This window comes from Saccopteryx leptura, chromosome 3 (assembly GCF_036850995.1).
Source record: "Saccopteryx leptura isolate mSacLep1 chromosome 3, mSacLep1_pri_phased_curated, whole genome shotgun sequence".
NCBI lineage: Eukaryota > Metazoa > Chordata > Mammalia > Chiroptera > Emballonuridae > Saccopteryx > Saccopteryx leptura.
Window position 1 is genome coordinate 71,399,015 of NC_089505.1, and position 17,813 is coordinate 71,416,827.

A 17,813-nucleotide genomic window follows, 5' to 3' on the forward strand; every position below is an offset into this window, starting at 1 on the left:
GGAGTGGCAGCTCCTGGACCCCGATCAGAAGGACCTGTACCGGGACGTGATGTTGGAGATTTACAGCCACCTGGTGTCAGTGGGTGAGGACAGCTCCCCTGTGTCACTTAGAAGGTGTCTGTCAGTGGCTTTTTCCCCGTAGATGCTTACCTCTCCTGAATAACTACAGTTCTCTGAAAGGTAGAACCTTAGATCCTTCCATTACCTCAGACAAGAAGGTATCACATTCTGCCTCCTGAGACAACAGACTTTGTGTTACAGATGTGAAGCGTGTTCATTTTCTGAACTGTAACATTCTTCCTCTTGACAGACCCTAGCCCAGTCCAGTATGTTTAAATCTTCTGTCATTTGTCACACTGAGCAGGGTATCAATCCAGCAAACCAGACATGCTCTTCCAGTTGGAGCAAGAGGAATAACCGTGGACAGTAGGGGATGAACCCCAGCATCTAGTCTGTCCAGGTGGGTGAGTGAGAACCAGCAAGGTGGGGGAACAGGGAGTCAGAGAGGTGTCAGAGCCGTGACAATGAATGAGGAAGCAAAATCACCCCTTCACATATGAGAACCTTTTTTATTTGCAGAAATTTAGAGGAAAAGGTAACTTTTTTGTTCCAAATGTGAGCAACGATCCCTGTTTATTTTATCTACATCTTGATTTGTTTGCATAGTTTTCCTTTTCCTAGGATTCTCAGATCTTTCTTTCCTTTGTCCACGGTCACAGTGTCTCTGCCTGTGTTATCGCCTCTTTTCACATAAAATTCCACTTTTTAAGCCTCTCTGGAAAGACAGTACTTTGAATTCATCACAGTTTTCTACTGGGCCTTCCTGCCCTGTTTGGAAATAGCGATTTCTCTTCATAACTTTCAGCCCCATCTTGGATGCTGTGTCCCCGTGACAGCCTGGTTTCCATGCTGCATTTATGTCGTTCTTTGTCCACCTCCCTCCCAAGAGTTTTCTTACTCAGTTCTTATCAGTCTTGAGTGTTTTCTCAGTTCCCGTGAGTGAACCTTTTTCTGTTCTGTGAGATGGACTCCCACATTAACATCTTTAATATTGTCTAATATCTACTTCCTTTCTGTTTGGTGTACTCATCGCCATGGCCGCTGGCCTCTTACTTCTCATTTTCTGTGTGAGAGCAGGAATCACCTGAACTCCATTCTTTTTTTCCATTGAGTTCCTATTTCTGCACTACACATTTTAAATTCTATCTATCATGGCATCACTTGAGATGTTCCCTCTATACTGAGCTCCCTTCTTTTTTAAAATTTTTCTTTTTCTTTTTCGCTCTCTTATAAAGCTCTGTGTTGTTTCATTTGATTAACAAGGAAAGTTCCTGTTAACATGCCACACGAGTTCGAGTGTAAACGAGGTCCTAACGTGTGTGTGCTTCACGTGCCATCCTTCCAAGTTTGTCTAAATCAGATTGTCTTCATTGTTAGATGTTATCGCTGCATTTGTTTTCCTAAAGCTTCTGATTTTACCTCATATATTTGATTGTTTTAATCAGATTTAATTCACATAACATCAATTTACCAATTAAATGAATAGTTAATTTGTTTTTAGTGTATTTATTTAGTTGCACAACCATCACCATAATTAGTTTTGGAACCTGCCTGACCAGGCGGTGGCTCAGTAGATAGAACGTGGACTGGAACATGGAGGACCCAGGTTCGAAACCCCGACATCGCCAGCTTGAGCAGAGGCTCGTCCAGCTTGAGTGCAGGCTCAGCAGCTTAAGCGTGAGGTCGTTAGCTTGAGCGTGGGATCATGGACATGAACCCATGTTTGCTGGCTTGAGCACAAGGATCACTAGCTTGAAGCCCAAGGTCGCTGGCTTGAGCACAAAGTCACTGGCTTGAGCACAAAGTCACTTGTTCTGCTACAGCCCCCCGGTCAAGGCACATAAGAGAAAGCAATCAATGAACAACTAAGGAGCTGTAATGAAGAATTAATACTTCTCATCTTTCTCCCTGCCTTTCTATCCCTATCTGTCTCTTTCTCTGTCACACAAAAAAAATATTTTGGGAACCATATACCAGGCACATGGGTATGTTCACTAACTCAGAAGCTGATCAGATATGAATAATCATTTTTATAGAGCTTCAAACACTATGTTATCCCTTCTTTCCTAGAGTACAGTTGGTGGGGCTGAAAGTAAACTGTCCACTCATTTTTTCTGGTAACTAGCTGCATCCTGAGTCCATGTTCGAACCCTGTGCTAAGTCACCTCATAAGCATAAACTAAGCCTTTTGTGAAAGAGTTCTGTTATATAGAATAAAAGATACTCCTCTCAATTCTGAAATTATGAGGGTTTTACAAACAGTGTCAACACTGGAAAAAGACCAAATGTATTTTTTTAGTCTGAAATACATACCATTGTCACTAAATATTTACTTCACCTGGGGCATTTTGAGGGGGGTTTGTGTTAAGATTTGTTTAGGGTTGAAATGGAAGGTTGTCCATAGGTTTCCGGTATCTCATCTTTATCTCTTTCACCATGGAAAATAGGCTACCTTGTCTTCATTAAGTCTAATATAAAGTCCAGAGTCCAGATATTCTGTGTCATGATATCCCATTTGTTCTTGTTGGATTAGAATACTCTGTATTCTGGTTGAACACAAGTTGATGCCATGTTTAACCTTGGAATCCATGCAGCTGCTGGTAGTTGATTGCCTGTGCGATTTTTTTTTTTTATCCCATTGCTGTTGGAGAACTAGCAAACAAATGGGGTGGCCACATTTTCCAAGCAAGAGAAGAGCCACATGAGGGCATTTCCTTTGCCTAACTCCATTCTGAGACAATGTAGTAATCCTGTGATAAGCCCGTTCACTAGCATAAACTCAGCAATTACTGAAAGGGTATTATTTGGCCCCAGCCTGGGTGGCTCAATGTATAGAGAGTGGGCCCAGCATATGCACATCCCATATTTGGTTCCTGGTCAGGGCACACAGAAGAAGCATTTGTTTCTCTCCCCTTCTCTTTCTTTTTTTCTCTCACAGCCAGTGGCTTGATTGGTTCTAGCATGGCCCCAGGCACTGAGGATGGCTTGCTTGGTCTGTGTTTGCTTCAGGTGCTAAAAATAGCTTGGTACTTGAACATCGACCTCAGATATGGTTGCCAGGTAGATCCTGGTTGGGGCACATGTGGGAATCTGCCTCATAATCTCTTCTCTATAACCTCAAAAAAAGAAGAAGAAAAAGAAACAAAGGGTTTTTTCCTTAAAACAAAATATACTTTTATCACATAGGAAACTACAAGGGTTATACAGGTTTAGTGTGTAGAACTTGGGTCAAATCCAAATATATTTATTTGTACAATACAAGAGGTTATTAATAAATGGCTACTTTACACAGGGACATTTGGTAAAGAGTTTTATTTAAGGCCCTGGCCGGTTGGCTCAGCGGTAGAGCGTCGGCCTAGCGTGCAGAGGACCCGGGTTCGATTCCCGGCCAGGGCACACAGGAGAAGCGCCCATTTGCTTCTCCACCCCTCCGCCGCACTTTCCTCTCTGTCTCTCTCTTCCCCTCCCGCAGCCAGGGCTCCATTGGAGCAAAAATGGCCCGGGCGCTGGGGATGGCTCTGTGGCCTCTGCCTCAGGTGCTAGAGTGGCTCTGGTCGCAACATGGCGACGCCCAGGATGGGCAGAGCATCGCCCCCTGGTGGGCAGAGCGTCGCCCCCTGGTGGGGGCGTGCCGGGTGGATCCCGGTCGGGCGCATGCGGGAGTCTGTCTGACTGTCTCTCCCCGTTTCCAGCTTCAGAAAAATGAAAAAATAAATAAATAAATAAATAAATAAATAAAAAAGAGTTTTATTTAAAACTAAGATTATGAAAGATTACAAAATGATTCACTGTTCTCTTCTTTCCTAGAACTCAGGAAAGTTATTGAGCCTCTGCAAAGTCACTTTCAAGATCCAAGCATTGCAAAGAGTGGAGAAGAACACTGTAAACTTGATATATTTGCAAATATTGTTAATCAGAGTGAAAGGCATTCACTATTGAGGCAACACTGTGATATGTTGGAGATATTCAAAAAACCTTTAAAATCAAAATTAAGTTGTGAAAACCAAACTAGAACTTTTAAATTAAAGAATTCTGTTCACTTGAATGGATGTGGGACATTCATTCTGAATGGTAACCACGAACAATTTTACAATGAAATTACATGGCATCCCAGTACCAAATCCGTCAAAAATAAGTCCCAGGTCATTCAGCAACAGAGTACTCAAAATATTGAGAAAGCTCACATAGGCACTGAATGTGGGAAAGCCTTCATCAAGATTGCTCAGCTCACTGATCATCAGAGAGTTCATACTGGAGAGAAACCTTATGGATGCAGTCAGTGTAGGAAAGCCTTCTCCAGAAAATCCAGGCTTACTAAACATCAGAGGATTCATAAAGGACTGAATCAGTATGAATGCAGTAAATGTGATAAAACCTTCTACAATAAATCACAGTTGAATATACATCAGAAAACTCATGTGGGAAAGAAATTTTACACATGTATTAAATGTGGCAAAGCTTTCATATATAGGTGTCAGTTTATTTGTCATCTGCAAATTCATACAGGAGAGAAACCCCATGGATGCAGTCTATGTGGTAAGAACTTCTCTTCAAAATCTACTCTCAAGATACATCAGAGAATTCATACGGGAGAGAAACCTTATATATGCAGTGAATGTGGGAAAGGCTTCATCAGGAAGAGTTATCTTATTGCTCATCATCAAACTCATACAGGAGAGAAACCCCATGGATGCAGTCTATGTGGGAAGACCTTTTCTACAAAGTCCAGTTTCCTTATACATCAGAAAACTCATACAGGAGAGAAACCCTATGTTTGCAGTGAATGTAAAAAGGGCTTCCCAGCAAAGAACAAGCTGCTCGTACATCAACGAACTCATACAGGAGAGAAGCCATACATATGCAGTGAATGTGGAAAAGGCTTCCCATTGAAATGTAAACTGACTGTACATCAAAGGTCTCATACGGGAGAGAAGCCGTATGCATGCAGTGAGTGTGGAAAAAGCTTCCCATTGAAATGTAAACTGACTGTACATCAAAGGTCTCATACAGGAGAGAAGCCGTATGTATGTAATGAATGTGGAAAAGGCTTTCAAGTGAAGAGTTATCTGACTGTACATCAAAGGACTCATATGGGAGAGAAGCCCTATGTGTGCACTGAATGTGGAAAAGGTTTTCCATTAAAGAATAAGCTGCTTGTGCATCAACGGACTCATACAGGAGAAAAGCCGTATGTATGTAGTGTATGTGGAAAAGGCTTCAGCAAGAAGGGAACTCTCACTAAACATCAGCGAACTCATTCTTCAGAGAAACCGTGTATATGTAATGAATGTGGCAAAGGCTTTACTGTGAGGAGTAGCCTGATTGTACATCAACGTACTCACATGGGAGAGAAACCATACATATGCAGTGAGTGTGGGAAAGGCTTCCGAGTAAAGAGCTATCTGATTGTACATCGAAGGATTCATACAAGAGAGAAGCTGTATGTATGCAGTGAGTGTGGAAAAGGCTTTCCAGTGAAGGGCTATCTGATTGTACATCGAAGGATTCATACAAGAGAAAAGCCATATGTATGCAGTGAATGTGGAAAAGGCTTTCCAGTGAAGTGCAATCTGAATGTACATCAAAGGACTCATACAGGAGAGAAGCCCCATGTGTGTGGTGAATGTGGAAAAAGCTTCAGCATGAAGAGTACTCTCAATATACATCAGCGAACTCATTCTTCAGAGAAACCATGTATATGCAATGAATGTGGGAAATGCTTTCGAGTGAAGAGCAAACTAACTGTACATCAAAGGATTCATACAGGAGAGAAGCCGTATGTATGCAGTGAATGTGGGAAAGGCTTCCGAGTGAAGAGCCAACTAACTATACATCAAAGGACTCATACTGGAGAGAAGCCGTATGTATGTAGTGTATGTGGGAAAGGGTTTTCCAGGAAGAGTAATCTCACTGTACATCAGCAAGCTCATTCTTTAGTGTGGAGGACAGGCTGTAAGCTGACAAAACTTAATGCATTGGAAGGAGTAGTCCTAGGATGTGGAAACCAGCTACAGAGTGTGAAAGTGCAACAGCAGGTCTAGTACTATATGGACTTTTCCTGGGTATGTGTGACTCCTGTTCCTCATAACAGTTCTCAATGGGACTGGAATATGGTTAAGTTGCATCTGCAAAGAGTATGGAACAGTAACAATGTCAGCATGGACTTGGGTGAAATTGCATCCACATATTAAGGACATTCAGAACAGCAAAGACTCTATCATTGATTTTACTGTGTTAGAAAATATTTACTTGATGATTTAAAAGGATTTAATCCCTTTAATGTATTTGAAACATTCATTCTGGTATCTGTTAGCATTGGCTATATTAATCCTGTGTTTATTTTGTCTTTTTCCAGTCTGCCTCCAAATTGGAATCCGGGAAATCAAACAAATGTAAATCACAGCACACAAATTAAAGTTAAAAAATAAAAAAGGGGCCTGACCAGGGGGTGGCACAGTGGATAGAGCATCAGACTGAGATGCAGAAGACCCAGGTTCGAGACCCTGAGGTTGCCAGCTTGAGCGAGGGCTTATCTGGTTTGAGCAAAAGCTCACCAGCTTGGACCCAAGGTCGCTGGCTTGAGCAAGGGGTTACTCGGTCTGCTGAAGGCCTATAGTCAAGGCACGTATGAGAAAGCAATCAATGAACAACTGAGGTGTCACAATGAAAAACTAATGATTGATGCTTCTCATCTCTCCGTTCCTGTCTGTCTGTCCCTCTCTCTGACTCTCACTCTGTCTCTGTAAAAAAATTAAAAAAAATATAAAAGGGGAACTGTGGGAGACAGGCTGTAAGCTGACAAAGTCCTCACAGCCCTCCCCCGCATTCCTTGCTTGATTGAGTTGCTAAAGGCAATCTATATTTTCTTTTTCTTACCCTTTGTTAGAGGAACTGCTAGTTAAGATGTTATGCATAACTTTGTGTTGGAGATTTTCTTGCTAAGGTTCCGCTTTCTTGCTAAAGTTCCTGGGAAAACTCAGGCTTCAAGACGCTTTATTCTCTGCATCATAAAATAGAATTGTTTGTGGATGTCTGGGCCTTTTGGCAAGTCATCAGCCTGCAAGGACTTCCAGATCCCATTCTTTGTTTCTCTGTGTTTGTTTTATCATCTCCCACTTTTCTCACTCAGGACTGAACCTGATTCACAACACCTTAGTAAAACTGAATATGCAGTGAAAGTGGGAAAGGTTTCCCCATGTAGATTATTATAGGTATATATATGCAAACTCATACAGTGAAACTAAACAAATGCAATGATTATGGTGATACTTTTTGTTTCTTTTTTGTTTGTTGGTTTGTATTTTTCTGAAGTGAGAAATGTGGAGGCAGAGAGACAGACTCCTGCATGCACCTGACATGCCCAGGATCCACCTGGCATGCCCACCAGGGGGTGGTGCTCTGCCCATCTGGGGTGTTGCTCCGTTGTAGCCGGAGCCATTCTAGCACCTGAGGCAGAGGCCATGGAGCCATCCTCAGCGCCTGGGCCAACTTTGCTCCAATAGAGCCTTGGCTGTGGGAGGGGAAGAGAGAAATAGGAAGGAGAGGGAAAGGGGTGGAGAAACAGATGGGCACTTACCCTGTGTGCCCTGGCTAAGAATCGAACCTGGGACTTCCACATGCTGGGCCGATGCTCTGCCACTGAGCCAACCTGCCAGAGCCTGAAGATTTTTGTTTCTTAAGATTTTGTTTGACCAGGCAGTGGAGCAGTGAATGGAACATGAGACTAGGGCCAGGAAGACCCAGGTTTGAAAACTAGAGGTCACAGGCTTGAGCACCAGCTCATCCTACTTAAATACGAGCTTACTAGCTTGGGCAAATTGATGCTGGCTTGAGTGTGGGATAATAGACATAACCCCATGGTTGTGTCGTAGTTTGAACCAAAGACCACTGGCTTGAACACAGTCTCACCAGCTTGAGGCTATTGTTCTGGCTTGAGTGTGGGGTCATAGACATGACCTCAAAGTCACTGGCTTATACCCAAGGTTGCTGCCTTGAGTAAGTGGTCACTACCTCTGCTGAGCCCTCTCTCTGGTCAAGACATATATGAGAAAGCAATGGATGAGCAACTGAAATGCCACGATGAGTTGATGCTTCTCATTTCTCTCCCTTCTTGTCTTTCTCTCTCTCTCTCTTGCTAAAATACACACACACACACACACACACACACACACATATTATGCCTAATGGAATGTCAGTGATTGGTCAGAAAAGACCTTTGCACATACTCAGGTGGTAAATTGTCATTGAGTAAAAGTTGTCTTATTATTCATTAGAGAATTTATATGGGAGAAAATTTCTATAAATGTAGTGACTGTGGGAAAGCCTTCACTCCAAAGTCAAAATTCAACGTTCCTCAAAGAAAACACGTTCCTCAAAGAGGCCCTATAGGTGCATTGATTCTGATAAAGCTTTTGCCCACCTGTATATTTTTGTTTAACATAAGAAAATTCACAGGAAACTGCTTTGTGGCAACATGTTACCAGTTGTATGGTCTCAATCTAATAGTGTGCAGTGAATAATAACAATGCAATGCATAAAGAGAGAATAAAAAAGAAATAACTTAGAGCAATGGATGTGGTTCTGTTTGTTCTGATCAGTTACCTCACTTTTTTTTTTTTTTGACTGAGAGAAAGTCAGAGAGAGGGACAAACAGGGACAGGCAGACTGGAAGGGAGAGAGATGAGAAGCATCAGTGTTTTACTGCGGCACCTTAGTTCATTATGTTTTCTCATATGTGTCTTGACCTGGGGGGAGGGAGGCTACAGCACAGTGAGTGACCTTGGGCATTAAGCCAGCGACCTTTGGGCTCAAGCCAGTGACCTTGGGGTCATGTCTATGATTTCATGATCAAGCCACCGAGCCCGCGCTCAGGCTGGCAACCTTGGAGTTTTGAACCTGGGTCCTCTGCGTCCTAGTCGGACACTCGATCCACTGCACCACTGCCTAGTCTGGCAGTTACCTCATTTTATAGAGAAAGAATTTACAAAACATTCCGATACAGTCAGCCTTGATAATATTTTAGGAAATTGTGTCTCTGAAATGTGGATAGTGAGTGAAATCCTATGAATGTGACAGACTAGGAAACCATGCAATGGAATATATAGATCCTGTTGTATGTGATCGTCAGAGAACATGAATTGATGTTTCTAATTATGGAAATCAAGGGTCAAAAGAAAGACCTCAAGATATATCAGATTACAACTGGTGAAATACTTTTATCTGAGACTGAATATGGTGAAGTTTCTATTACTTTTTGTTCCTCACCACTTGCCATGCAGAAATAATTCATGAACACATCCAATTTGGTGGTCTTCAGCAAAACCTCAGATAACTTGAAGTTTTGAATGAAAAAGAATTCTGTCACAGATCTAAATAGATAATACACCTCATAAAGAATGGAGACAGGCCTGACCAGGCGGTGGCGCAGTGGATAGAGCGACGACGGACTGGGATGCGGAAGACCCAGGTTCAAGACCCCGAGGTCACCAGCTTGAATGTGGGCTCATCTGGTTTGAGCAAAGCTCATCAGCTTGAGCCCAAAGCCACTGGTTTGAGCAAGGGATTACTCGGTCTGCTGAAGGCCCGCGGTCAAGGCACATATGAGAAAGCAATCAATGAACAACTAAGGTGTTGCAACGTGCAACAAAAAAAAACCTAATGATTGATGCTTCTCATCTCTCTCCATTCCTGTCTTGTCTGTCCCTGTCTATCCCTCTCTCCGACTCTCTGTCCCTGTAAAAAAAAAAAAAGAATGGAGACAGAACACCTTCAGCCATAGTTCTGTCTTTTCTTAAAAATTTTTGTGTGTTTATTTGAGCCAAATTGATGATATATGTTGCAGAGCAAGATCCCAAATGCCCCAGGATCAACCATGTTTCTGTTTGCCTTGTAATTGAAATTATAATAGTGGCAGTTACGGTCATAGTGAATTAAACTTAATGTGTACCACAGTGTTCTGTACCTGTTTCATTATATAGGTAACTTTTCATTTCCTTAATTTCAAGTTTGTTATTTTGGAATACTTGAAGTACTTGAAATTTACTATGTTCATTTTTGAAATATCAACAACATACTTGGATGTATTTACCTTTATAAGTGGCATTGAGTGTTGCATGAAATCAATATTTTTAGCCTGACCTTGTGGCACAGTGGGTAAAGCATGGACCTAGAATGCTGAGGTTGTGGATTTGAATGTCTGGGCTTGCCTGGTCAAAGCACATATGAGAAGCAGCAACTACAAGTTGAAAATTTGAAATCCTCCCCTTTACTCCACTTTGTGTCTCTTCTCTAAAATCAATAAATAAAACCTTTAAGAAATACATATGTATTTTTTTGTATTTTTCTGAAGTGAGAAGCTGGGAGGCAGAGAGACAGACTCCCGCATGTGGCATACCCACCAGGGAGCAATGCTCTGTGTGTTCGGTGTGTTGCTCCGTTGCAACCAGAGCCACTCTAGCGCCTGAGGGGAAAGCCATGGAGCTATCCTCAGTGCCTGGGCCAACTTTGCTGCAATGGAGCCCCGGCTGTGGGAGGGGAAGAGAGAGATAGGAAGGAGAGGGGGAAAGGTGGCGAAGCAGATGGGTGCTTCTGTGTGCCCTGGCTGGAAATCGAACTCGACACTTCCACATGCTGGCCAACACACTACCACTAAGCCAGCTAGTCAGGGCAAGAAATTATTTTTTAGTGGAAGGAGGGGTGGCAGAGATAGACTCCTGCATGCACCCAACTGGAATCCACCTGGCAAGCCCACTAGGGGATGATGTTCTGCCCATCTGGGGCCCTTGCTTTCTTGCAACCAGAGCCATATATTAGCTCTTGAGGCAGAGGCCATGGGGCCATCAGTGCCTGGGGCCAACTTGCTCTAAGCTAGCCATGCTACAGGAGGGAGGAGAAAGAATCGAGAGAGGAAGGGGTGGAGAAGCAGGTAGGTGCTTCTCCTGTGTGCATTGACCGGGAATTGAACACAGGACTTCCATATGTGCAGCCAATGCTCTACCACTGACCCAACTGGCCAGGACTTCAAAGCTTTATTTTTATTTTTTTTAAGTGATAGAAAGGGAGATAGACTCTCACAGGCACCTCAACAGGGATCCACCTGGCAACCCCAGTCTGGGGTCAATGTTCTAATCAACCAAGCTATCCTCAGCACCCGAGGGTGACACTTGGACCAATCAAGCCACTGCCTGTGAGAAGGGAAGGGAAGAGAAAGCCTGACCTGTGGTGGCCCAGTGGATAAAATATCAATTTGGAACACTGAGGTCGCTTATTCAAAACCTAAGGCTTGCCCAGTCAAGGCACATATGGGAGTTGATGCTTCCTGCTCTTCCCAGTTCTCTCTCTCCCTCCTCTAAAATATGTAAATAAAACATTTTTTCCCCAAAAAAATGGAAGAGAGAAAGGAGGAGGAGAGGAAAGGGAAGAGAAGCAGAATGTTTTCTCATGTATGTTCCAACCACAATCAACCTGGTACTTCTGCAAACCCAGCCAAAACTCTATCCACAGAGTGAACAAACTGGAACCTTTAACTTCTTTATTCATTTATTGATTTTAGAGAGAGGAAAAGGGAGAGAGAGAGCAGGCAACAAAAACACCTATCCTTGTATATGCCCTGACAGGACGGAACTGGCAACCTCCGTGCTTCCAGACGTCGCTCGAACTAACTTAGCTGTCTGGGCAGGGTAGGGCCTATAACTTAATTTCAAAATAAGTAGAGAAGCACAAAACCTTAAAGTTTTGAGAGATTTGATAAATGCCTTTCAGGTAGGTATGCTCCAAAGTAAAACCTTAATTAGTCATAGTTCCTTATCAAATAGGAAAAAGTGGATTTGTCTCAGCACTGTTTAACTAGAGGACATATTTGTATCTTTAGTTTTAACATGAATTTATTTCTGTTTGGTTGCTTAATAGTATTAAGGAAATTGAGCACATATGTAGGTTCTTGTAGGGGCCCTGAATAGAAACATAGAACAAGGACACATTTCGGTGCCCTGAGACAAAAGACCCAGGGGCATCACTGATGAAAGTACTGAACATGGTAGGTGCTGAACACAGCACACAATAGGGGTAGAATTAGCAATTCTGACTAATCAGTAGACCAGGTAAATATCTCAAAAATAACTACTTCCCTTGCCCTTTTGTTGGCTCCAAAAAAGTTCCCCTTCCTAAGTTCCTCATTCTCTTCTATGTTTTCTAACTTCCTCATTCTAGTCCCTACTATTTTGCATGTGTCAAGAACTAACCATAAGGACTGGGGGTCAAGGCCCTTCATATGAATCTTGAATATGGGATGGTGAGGTGGTGATCCCTCGGTCCTTCGGTATACTCCATCTGGTCTCAGAGTAGTTGCTGTTTCTGCTACAGATCCTTGTAACCAAAACCACAGTAGAAACTTCTACTACTTTTTTTTTTTAACCACAGACTTCCTCATGCTCCCCCTCTTCCCCATACCCCAATCAGGATGTGATTTTGTCTTTAAAACCTAACTTTAAACAGGGTTTGTGCCTGACCAGGCGGTGGCGCAGTGGATAGAGCATCGGACTGAGATGCGGAAGGACCCAGGTTCAAGACCCCATGCTCAAGCTCACCAGCTTGGACCCAAGGTCGCTGGCTCAAGCAAGGGGTTACTTGGTCTGCTGTAGCCCCGCAGTCAAAGGCACATATGAGAAAGCAATCAGTGAACAACTAAGGTGTCGCAACGAAAAACTGATGATTGAGGCTTCTCATCTCTCTCCATTCCTGTCTGTCTGTCCCTATCTATCCCTCTCTCTGACTCTCTGTCTCTGTAAAAAACAAACAAACAAACTGTGTTAGTGACCACATGATTTGACTTAGGTCTCTGCATGGTCACCCACTTTGAATAAAGACTCTGTTGGAATCCATGGGAGTCTGAAAAGACCAGCGTAACAGGCTTTATTGAAAGGAAGAGAGGAACCCTGCTGGCACTTCTCCTGGGAGAAGAGCACCAGTACAGACTAAGAGGTGAATTTTATAGGGCTTGGAAGAGCCTGAGGAGATACTGAGTCAGAAGTTCTGGTGTGTTCCCTTCTGTGGATTTACGATTTTGGCTTCCTGGAACTTTCCTCCTTAGGGCAGTTGACCAGCTTCTTGGAACTTTTCTGCCTCAGGGGCGATTATTCAGTAAGTAAAGGTGAGGTCAGGCAGAACAACCAAAGGGCAGTTGGAATTTCTGGTAAATTCATATATCTATTATTTCTCAACTCTGTGGTATGATAAAAAGGAAAAGAGGTGGGGGGAGGGAAAGGGTATGGGGTTCAGGAAGGAGGTTTGTCTCGGACCAGCCATCTTCTGGAGCTACTTCCTGCTGTTATCCCTATTGGGGGCCTCCTTTGTGAACCCACCCCTGGGTAGTTGGAGTAGGGGTTGTAAAAGCATTTGATTGTAGGTAATCCTGGAGATTTCTCTCATTCGAGCCTGCAGGAACTTGATAAGGAAAGGGGCAAGTGTTAATATTAGGCACAAAATTAGGATTGGTCCTATAATTAGTGCTAGCATGGAGAACAAGAGGTTTTTCCACCATTGTTCGGAGTAGGGGTGTATTTTTTTCAATATTTTTCTGAGGTTGGAAACGGGGAGGCACTCAGACAGACTCCCGCATGCGCCCGACCAGGATCCACCCGGCATGCCTACCAGGGGGCGATGCTCTGCCCATCTGGGGCATTGCTCTGTTGCAACCAGGGCTATTCTAGCTCCTGAGGCAGAGGCCATAGAGCCATCCTCAGCACCAGGCCAACTTTGCTCCAATGGAGCCTTGGCTGCAGGAGGGAAAGAGAGAGACAGAGAGGAAGTTGAGGGGGAGGGGTGGAGAAGTAGATGGGCGCTTCTCCTGTGTGCCCTGGCCGGGAATCGAACCCGGGACTACTGCACGCCAGGCCGATGCTCTACCACTAAGCCAACCAGCCAGGGCGGAGTAGGGATGTATTTATAGGGTTCCAGATTTTTCTGTTTCACAAGAGCAGGTTTCAGGGTTGGTATGTAGGGTTAGGTAGATTTTTCCAATTTTTTGATTGGCAAAGATCTGCATGCAGTTCTGTAAAAAAACTAGTGAACAAACGTAAGAGGCAGGGTCCAAAAGTTAGAAAAATAAATAGGAGAGTGAGTGGACAAATGAAAGGCAATAGTCAAGACACCTAGTTTGTGTGAAACCTCCTATTCCATGTTTATGGATTCGCTGGGCTTCAGAGAGAGAGAGAGAGAGAGTGGGAGTAATACAGGGAAGTGGCCATTCCCCCTGCCCCTAGACCTATTTTTATACAAATTTTTAAAACGATAAGGAGAGGAATTACCTGTATAGCTCGTTTGGTCTTTAGATTGACGGGTAGTGTACTAGGAACTGGAAGAGGTTCATGGGGTGGGATTAGGTTGATATTTGGGGTGAGAAAGAGTAGGGTACAGGTTTCTCTCCAATTAGTAGGGAGACACATATAGGTGTTATGCTGTTTCTCTACTCTAGCAGCAGTGGGAGTTGTTAGGATGTCAGTGTGTGGACCTGTCCATGTGAAAGTCAGTCCTTGGGTGTTGTACTGCTGGAAGTGCCTCTTGGACAGTCTTTGAACAGTTTTCTGAGTAACCTGTAAATCCTGCAAGTTCTTAGGGAAAGGGTGCTTACATTTCTACACTTTGCAGCTAGAGTTTAAGCTAGAGATCTTCGAGGGATAAATAAAACTCAAATATTCAGGCAAGGCAATAGTAGATGGCCCTTGTGTTAACAAGAAATGAGATCAGTTTATCTGCTATTTGAAAGAAATACCTTAGGCTCATGAATGATGTCCTTGGGCCTTCAGTGGCAATTCCCAGCATGCTGGGCAATGTCAGGTCACAAATAGCTGAAGCAGGGCTAGAGGAGACTGAACTTCCCCTCCATGGAGCAAGGGGGCAGCTTACCTTCTCATGTCCCTCTTTCCACAGCAGAGATGTGTCCCTTGGTGGGGCCAGGAAGCCTGGCAGGCTTCAGTTCAATGACCTTTCTTTTTACTCTTGAAACAAGGCCCTGATGGAATTCTATGCAGCCCTTTAGGGTGCTGGAGCCTTTAAGAGTGTATGCCAAAACTGGTATTTCCTGACCTCTTCTGGGCCTTATTTGCCTTTTCTGTTACTCTTTTGGCCATTATGGACCTTAAAAGCCATGCTCAGAAGATCTCACTAAGGGGCTTGACTAAGAGAGCAAAATTGGGAATACGGCGTTTAAAGAAGCCTATTAGACCAAGGAAAAAAAGGATTTGATTTGCGGTGGTAGGTGGTTGGAGACTGCGGAGGGTCTGAGTTCGATCTAGGCCCACAGGCCGCATGCAGCCCCCTGAGGCCATTTATTCGGCCCCTGCCGCACTTCCGGAAGGGGCACCTCTTTCATTGGTGGTCAGTGAGAGGAGCACTATATGTGGCGGCCCTCCAACGGTCTGAGGGACAGTGAACTGGCCCCCTGTGTAAAAAGTTTGAGGAACCCTGATCTAGGGTGAGACCTCAGGTGGTGAGGGTTAAGGCAATGCCTAGATAGACTATGGACTGGAAGTGAAGTGGAGCCTTAGCAGAGAAGATATGATATCCCTTAACAGCGAGGAAGTTAAGAAGGGTGGCAGTATGTCTCCTTGAGGCAGGCAGGGAGGAGTAGGTTATTTACATATTGTACGAGAGTACTAGTTTTGAGATTGCATGCTGCTAAATCCTGAGCTACTGCTTGCCCAAACAGGTGTGGGCTGTTTCTGAACCCCTGGGGTAAGACAGTCCACATAAGTTGCTGGGCTGCATTAGTGTCCAGGTCAGTCCAAGTGAATGCAAACAGAAAGTAAGAGTCAGGGTGTAGCCTGACCTGTGGTGGCGCAGTGGATAAAGCATCGACCTGAAAATGCTGAGGTCGCCGGTTCGAAACCCTGGGCTTGCCTGGTCAAGGCACATATGGGAGTTGATGCTTCCAGCTCCTCCCCCCTGTATCTCTCTCTCTCTCTCTCTGTCTCTCTCTCCCTCTCTCTCTCTCCTCTCTAAAATGAATAAATAAAATAAAAATTAAAAAAAAAGAGTCAGGGTGTAGAGCAGGGATCCCCAAACTCTGGCCCATGGGCAGCATGCAGCCCCCTGAGGCCATTTATCCGGCCCCCGCCACACTTCCGGAAGGGGCACCTCTTTCATTGGTGGTCAGTGAGAGGAGCACATTGACCATCTCATTAGCCAAAAGCAGGCCCATAGTTCCCATTGAAATACTGATCAGTTTGTTGATTTAAATTTACTTATTCTGCCTGACCTGTGGTGGCACAGTGGATAAAGTGTTGACCTGGAAATGCTGAGGTCGCCGGTTTGAAACCCTGTGCTTGCCTGGTCAAGGCACATATGGGAGTTGATGCTTCCTGCTCCTCCCCCCTTCTCTCTCTATCTCTCTCCTCTCTCTCTCCCTCTCTCTCTCCTTTCTAAAATGAATAAATAAAATTTTAAAAAAATTAAAAAAAATTTACTTGTTCTTTATTTTAAATATTGTATTTGTTCCCATTTTGTTTTTTTACTTTAAAATAAGATATGTGCAGTGTGCATAGGGATTTGTTCATAGTTTTTTTTTTTCATAGTCTGGCCCTCCAGTGATCTGAGGGACAGTGAACTGGCCCCCTGTGTAAAAAATTTGGAGACCTCTGTAGAGGAATGGTAAAGAAAGCATTCTTGAGGTCTAGGACCATTAAGTGAGTGGTGTTTGAGGGAATGTGTGACAGTAACCTGTAGAGATTAGGGACTACTGGATGGAGGGGAACTATCACCTCACTGATTAGGCATAAGTCTTGTACGAGGTGATAAGTCCCTGAAGGTTTTTGAACAGGAAGGATGGGGGGTATTGCAGGGAGAGTCCATTGAGGTGAGTAAGCCTGGTTTAAGAGGCAGGTAATTATTGGTTTAAGGCCTTAGAAGCAGATACAGTTACACATTAAACAAAGACTTTACATACAAATTATAAATTAAGGAATTTAAATGAGTGCGCTTTACTTGTTTCAATTAAAATTATACTAGAGATATTTTCTGACAAACAAAGAGACAAATTACTTACACAGCTTAAAAGACAATTCTGCCTTTTTAAGTTTTTCGAGATGGCAGGAAGTTATCAGCATAGTGGGGGGGGGGGAGAGAGAAAGCGGACGGATGGACAGTGTGAACAGCTGGATGGAAAGAAGGAGGGTCAGAATCTGCAGGAGGAGGAGGAGATTAAAGTGCTGGTGGTGGCACTACGTGGTCAGAGGAGTCAAAAAGATTTAGAGCTCTGAAGAGAAGGGAGAGGATGGGGGGAGAAGGGCATAGCTGTAGCCGAAGTGGTGGGGAGGGGCGAATGGGTTAAAGAAGAAAAAGAGACAGAGCCGCCCTTCTGTAAGGAGGGAGGAGGGGTTTAAGAACACAGTGGAAAAGGGATGGGCCCCTGGCTAGCAGGGGAGGAGAAAGAGAGACTGGTATTTGCAAGCGAATGAGAAACAGGATCCTGTGAAGGAGAAGAGGGGACTCTTGGAGGGAAGAGACCCTAGTGAAAGAGATTTGCAGAGGGACCAGAGAGTGGTCCCGAGAGAGGGGTGTTCCCGGGGGTCAGGCAGGAGGGAGACAGATTTGGGAGTCCACAGAGAAGGAAGGATTAAGAGTGGAGGTTTTAGATGAGGTTTCTTTGGCCAAAAATGGCCTGTGTATAGAACAAGCGGCACAGAAATTAAGGACTGGAGCAAAAGTAAAAGGAAGCCCGCACATAAGGGATTTCTGATGCCTTCCCCGTCCGGTGGCAG

The 17,813-nt window shown here is 44.0% G+C and overlaps 2 protein-coding genes across 5 annotated transcripts in view; both read left to right on the plus strand.

The window, feature by feature from the left end:
• LOC136399222 (zinc finger protein 615-like) overlaps positions 1-17,813 on the plus strand; it is a 265,085-nt gene that overhangs the window by 64,899 nt on the left and 182,373 nt on the right. The window lies entirely within an intron of this gene.
• Positions 183-10,361, plus strand: LOC136399240 (zinc finger protein 615-like). The gene is made up of 2 exons (XM_066374236.1): positions 183-460; positions 3,868-10,361. Exon 2 carries the CDS (start codon positions 4,014-4,016, stop codon positions 6,099-6,101), a length of 2,088 nt encoding a protein of 695 aa, XP_066230333.1. The 5' UTR covers positions 183-460; positions 3,868-4,013; the 3' UTR covers positions 6,102-10,361.

What these genes read in the sequence shown, in the direction of transcription:
- LOC136399240 (XM_066374236.1), top strand. Translation starts at nt 4,014, where the DNA reads ATGTTGGAGATATTCAAAAAACCTTTAAAATCAAAATTAAGTTGTGAA.